This window comes from Haliotis rubra, unplaced genomic scaffold, assembly GCF_003918875.1.
Source record: "Haliotis rubra isolate DU_JTF1 unplaced genomic scaffold, ASM391887v1 Scf45, whole genome shotgun sequence".
Classification (NCBI taxonomy): Eukaryota; Metazoa; Mollusca; class Gastropoda; order Lepetellida; family Haliotidae; genus Haliotis; species Haliotis rubra.
In genome coordinates, this window is record NW_025767135.1 from 232,926 (window position 1) to 238,588 (window position 5,663).

The 5,663-nt window shown below is 39.4% G+C and overlaps 1 protein-coding gene across 2 annotated transcripts; it reads right to left on the bottom strand.

Moving 5' to 3' along the window:
• Window positions 1–185: 185 nt before the first annotated feature.
• LOC124289846 (39S ribosomal protein L14, mitochondrial-like) lies at window positions 186–3,479 on the bottom strand. 2 transcript variants are annotated; one of them, XM_046726522.1, is made up of 3 exons: window positions 3,377–3,479; window positions 2,315–2,396; window positions 186–629 (listed from the first exon to the last, which is right to left on the bottom strand). In XM_046726522.1, exons 2-3 carry the CDS (start codon window positions 2,389–2,391, stop codon window positions 257–259), a joined length of 450 nt encoding a protein of 149 aa, XP_046582478.1. In that variant the 5' UTR covers window positions 2,392–2,396; window positions 3,377–3,479; the 3' UTR covers window positions 186–256. The 2 variants fall into 2 exon arrangements, with proteins under 2 accessions (XP_046582478.1, XP_046582479.1); XM_046726523.1 differs by having other exon boundaries at window positions 2,315–2,398; window positions 3,382–3,474.
• Between the last annotated feature and the right edge of the window lie 2,184 nt (window positions 3,480–5,663).

Sequence of the window (5,663 nt, forward strand, 5' to 3'; positions counted from 1 at the left end):
CTGTGTTCTTGTGTTGTTTTTCTCATTAAACAAAAATCTGTTGCATAAAATCCTGTTTAGCTCTCCTTGCTTTGCTTTAACTGAATTACTTACCCTTCTAGAACAAGCCCAAGTAAATAAGGTTTTCATTTGGTGTAATGTTGATAAGAAACGTTAATATAGAAAATATGTTAAAGAACAAAATATTCTAATTCATCTGTCATCTTTATTATCATTCACTCACGCATGCTACACTATCATCATTACTGACATGAATCTAAACAAATCTTGTAGCTATGGAGAGGATCTTTGTAAAATCCCCCGACTTCCCCCTCAACATAGAGGGGACTGGTACCGCTATCCTGGTTCCAATTGGGGCACCATTGTCCTCTATAAGCACAACATTATTAGTGTCAAATCTGGGAACGTTAGCTCTCTGTTTCTGTTTAACACCCACAACATAAGCACGTCTCTTTTGTCCTTTGATGGCCAGAAGAACTTTGTCTCCAAGGGTTGCAACCTCCTTTTTGTTGTACACGTGAATGACACGGGGTGGTTTCCCCGAGGCCAGTGCCGCCTTGCCCAGAGTGCTGTTGTCTACTACTCTCATCCGAGCCATCTTCCGAATCTCATGCAGACAGGCTGTAGTGCTGTAACACATACATATTGCAGTCAGTATCTTCCACATACATGCAAATATCAGGTGTTTCCATAGAAACATATATGGTGCCTCGAACTGTTGGTAGTGAGTGAGTGAGTTTAGTTTTACGCCGCACTCAGGAATATTCCAGCTATATGGCAGCGGTCTGTAAATAATCAAGTCTGGACCAGACAATCCAGTGATCAACAACATGAGCATTGATCTGCGCAATTGGGAACCGATGACATGTGTCAACCAAGTCAGCAAGTCTGACCACCCAATCCTGCTAGTCGCCTCTTAGAACAAGCATTGGTTACTGAAGATCAATATTCTAACCTGGACCTTCACTGGTGCGAACTGTTAGGAAGTGACCATTATTTTCGTGATTTTGATAGTATGACATCAACAGAATACTACACTGATTAACACTTTTTAAGGTCTTTGCACAAATTGTCTTTCTTTCATTAAAAACACATTTTCCCATGACTTCCACTTCCAGTTACACACAATTTGAAGCAAACCATCTGCCCTGCTTTTTCGTCACAGGTCCTATTCTAAACTTCTAAGTTAGACAGTGCACAAAGGAATTAACCCATATAACGAATAATCAACAGTAGACTGTCTTTTTTATGTTCTAAGCGACAAAAGTTTATCAAAATACACTATAGCACATTTGTTGTACCACAGATTGTGACACAGATATTAAACACAAGCATCAATCCACAATATTGGGATCAAATGACGTGATCAACCAAGTCTGACCACCCAATTCATGATGACCAGCATAAGTGAGCGGGTATGGTGTTAGTTTAACGTTGCTTTTAGCAATATTCCAGCAATATCACGGCCGGGGACACCAGAAATGGCCTTCACATATTGTACCCATGTGGGGAATCAAACCCAGGTCTTCGGTGTGACGAGCGAACGCTTTAACGACTAGGCTACCCCACCGCCCCATGACCAGCATGAGTTGCTGAGAACCACTTTTAACCTGGAATACCTATGAGGTTGTTGCCTTTTACAACAAGCCAAGGCTTCTTAGGACGTATCATTTTGGAACAGGCTCCACAATTAATATCAGTCATCACTCAATACTTGAAAGAAAGAAGTCTTCAAACATCCTCACTCTTACGATCATGAGGTTTTCATTTCAGTCCACTTCAGTACCTAATACACCACCTCACATACTATTCTTGTCCTCAAAAACAGATATTTGTGTTGCCCTACTTAAGTCCTAATGAACAAATATGCCATAAAGTCCCACAAGATATTCATTCTTCTTGTAAATCACATTGTCAACAGTAACAGATGCTTTGAACAGTCAGTGTGAAAATCTAATAATTTATCTGAGTTTACCTTGATTAACAGAACTAGGGGACCCCAAAATACTATTTCAAGGGTCCTTAGGGAGCACATGTGATACATGTGGTCTCACCTTAGGCAAGTGAGTTTGTTCAAAACTACCTCTTCACTCAGCAGAAAATGTGTACCCGGTGGGATAAGTGATGTGACTATTAACCCTCTAGCACCTCACAGGCAGCTTGTGTTATCCAGGGTAATAATGTGCTGCACTTGATTGGTACTAATGGTAGCGCTATGAGCATTCACCGAGTGAATGGAGTTTAGCGCATCATAAATGCACTAATTATTAAACATAAATTATAGTTATGTCAAGTGATGGTTCGTCCTACCCACCTGAAAGCAAGACTTCCGGATGGTACGGTAGCCTGGACAGCCACCTGCTGCAACACCCGTTGTAACACACTGGACATGTTTACTGAAACACAACATTGAAATGTGATGAAATGGGGTGTATCTTTAAAAACATATTGCTCTTACCTAGCATGTGTGTGTTTCTGCTTGAACTAGTCTGGACTAATGACAGTTTTGTGGCGCAAGTTCAACATTTATACCCAAGACAAAGAATAGACTGGGCCTACCAATTTAGGAGTTTTGTTAATGCTGAGCACCAGGTGGAGATAGGGTTGTAAAGATGGATCAAACTAATGTCAATACAATGATCAAGTTGTGACAAATGAGCCCTGTACACTATCCAGAGTATCAACAGAGACATTACTAATGAAATGATATCACACTTATGCTTATAATCACAAACTTCACATTAACATACCCTACATAAGTTCCCTTAAAATGTACTCAATAAGTTAGGCTATAAAATGACAGGAAATCTACAGTGTAGGAAGATACTTTTGCAATGGTAATTATTTTGAAAATACGTATTATACTTGCAATAAACAGCCCAAGAATATTTACATGCATATAGTCAAGCGCTTTGTCTAAACAAATCTGGTACTAGAACTTTATTCTCAGAGTATCACAATCCAAATGAAAGCGGAAAACTTGTTGGTCAACTCAGTATAGATTATAGCATAACATTCGATCATGGGATATATGATACATATGACATTTGTTTACCACAGATCTATCCTACTAAATGAAAAAGCAAATACTCAAAATCTCATACCACGATAGGACATAATAATCACCAGGTGATCAATAAATACTCCGCAAAACATTATCTACCAGCAGATCTATCTTCAGCATTTTGTACTTTGTTGTTGTCATTGGTATTTGCAACTCTCAAAGTCAAATGTTTACTGTCAACACACGCTTAACATGTTTCGAAGATCAGCCTGGAAATATGTTGGGGATCTAAAAAAAGCCATACATATTTGCTCATGCAATTTCAGAAGGCATGCTTTTCTACAGTACGACTTTAAAAGATAAAATGAACACCTTGTTCTATGCCAAGTCCACCATGCTTTTTCTAAGCTCCTCACAGCGATAGTCCGTAAGCTGGTTTCCGACTTTCTGTGCGCGACGTCATCTAGTAGTATTAAGAGAAGGGTACCAAGTTTGCATGGAAGCTGTCAGGCTCTGTAAGGGAGCTTGGTGCTTTGACTGAGATCCTGTTGGTCGCTAAATGTGCGGCGCGAACCAACAATGGAACCAGTTTACTTGATTTTTCAAAGGGAGATCACTTAAAAGTACATAAGTTCTCAGCTCCTTTGCGCGCGCTAACTTGTGTATGAAGTGGAAAAGCATTTTGAAAATGCTCCTTTTGCATAAATACATATGCGGTCATCAACAACAGTTTATTACATCAATAGTAGGCCACTTAACTCATTGTATAACGCTGATACCCGTTCAAGTTAATTTTCGAAGTTATAATTCAGACTTTCGAATGTGAATCAAGCGGCAGTAAAATATCGAATCTTACACGCATTTTGCAAATCAACGTTACCCTTCGCGATTACCTGCGAGACTGCGATATTTGTTGTGGATATTCGCTTTGTTGTGATTCAAGTTAACAGAATCATAACAGTAGCGCATTGAAGTGTCACTCAAGGTGAGGTGAGGTGAAATTGGGTTTTACGTCGTACTTGAGAATATTTCGCTCATATGACGACGTGCATGCGTGTGTATGTGCGGCTGCTTGTACTAGCCCAGACTTAAGCTGGTTTTATAGTGCTAGCCCACTGAGATACCATGCCCAGTGAAGCAGGAATACCCCACTCAGACACATTATACTGACTCCGAGCCGACCAGTCCTTGTTGTACCCATTAATGCCGAGCGCCAGGCAGGGACCAACAAGTACCATATTTTAACGTCTTTTGGTATGACGCGATCGGGGATCGAACCCGCGACCTTCCGCTCTCCGGGCGGACGCTCTAACCACTACACCACGGAGGTGGTCGAAGTGTCACTCAAAAACGCAAACACACTTATGAAGTACTCTAACGCTTGACAATTGTCACATCACAACATAATATAAGAGAAGTATACGTATAGTCTGTTTGCAGTGAAAACGTACCGATGAATTTCACTTTAAACAAAAAAAGTAAATCAAATAAAGTGAAATTAAGATTGCGAATCCTCATAATTTTACCTTGCCAATTAAACATATAAATTTCAGAATTTTATTCAACATAGGATACAAGTTGTTTAACAGACGATCATAGATTCAAATCGCTATTATTGGTTTGTATTACAAGGGAGTAAACGCAGTAATTGGAACAGTGATACAAATGCACGTGCAGTACGTGATGAGCGTTAACTTAGACCAACCCTACTTCTTCTCGGTGTTTCATTTAATGTGCATACCCCCTTGTAATACAAACCAACAATAGCGATTTGAAACTATGATCGTTTGTTAAACAACTTTTTATCCTAAGTTGAATAAAATTCTGAGATTTAAATGTTCAATTGGCAAGGTAATATCATGATGATTCGTACTTCTAATTTCACTTTTTTTTATTTACGTTTTTGTATAACGTGAAATTCATCGGTACGTTTTCACTGCAAACAGACTGGAGTTGTTAGTCTTCCCGAACCGCATTATGTCCCCTTCCGCCTTGCCCTTTCTGCAGTGGTAAAACCCTAAACGAAGCAAGTGTACATTTCCTCGGGTTCGGAATCTCTCTTCTCATTGGGACTCCGTTTCAATTAATAAGGAATTGTTTGTTTATATCAAAATTATATATATTCAGGGACTAAGCGTTAGTCTAAGAAGATGTCGTACCTTTATTGTCACCCATCAACTTATAAAATACAAATCAAATAAGAAGTCGTATTTGTTACATAAACAAATACTAATTTCAAATTAAGGTAACCACTAGACTTGCACAAGTCTCTAAGGTAAAAATTAATAGTTTAAATGATCATGTCTAAAAATATAAATGTCCCTCTAACAGGCTGGCGTCTTTACTGTCCGCTTATCTAGACTTGCCTCTTTAAAGGATAGAATTACTATACATCCATGGGCTTAGCATTGACTAGAGCCTTGGAGCAAGGCTAGGTAACCGCCTGTAGTTACTTTTACGTATTTAGCGGGACTCAACATTGAAAACTTAGTAATTACACGCTTGCTGTCGATACGTTCATAGGAGTGAGTGAATTTAGTTTTACGCCACACTCAGCAATATTCCAGCTATATGGCGGCGGTCTGTAAACAATCGAGTCTGGATCAGACAATCCACTGATCAACAGCATAGGCATCGATCTACGCAATCGTGATACGAT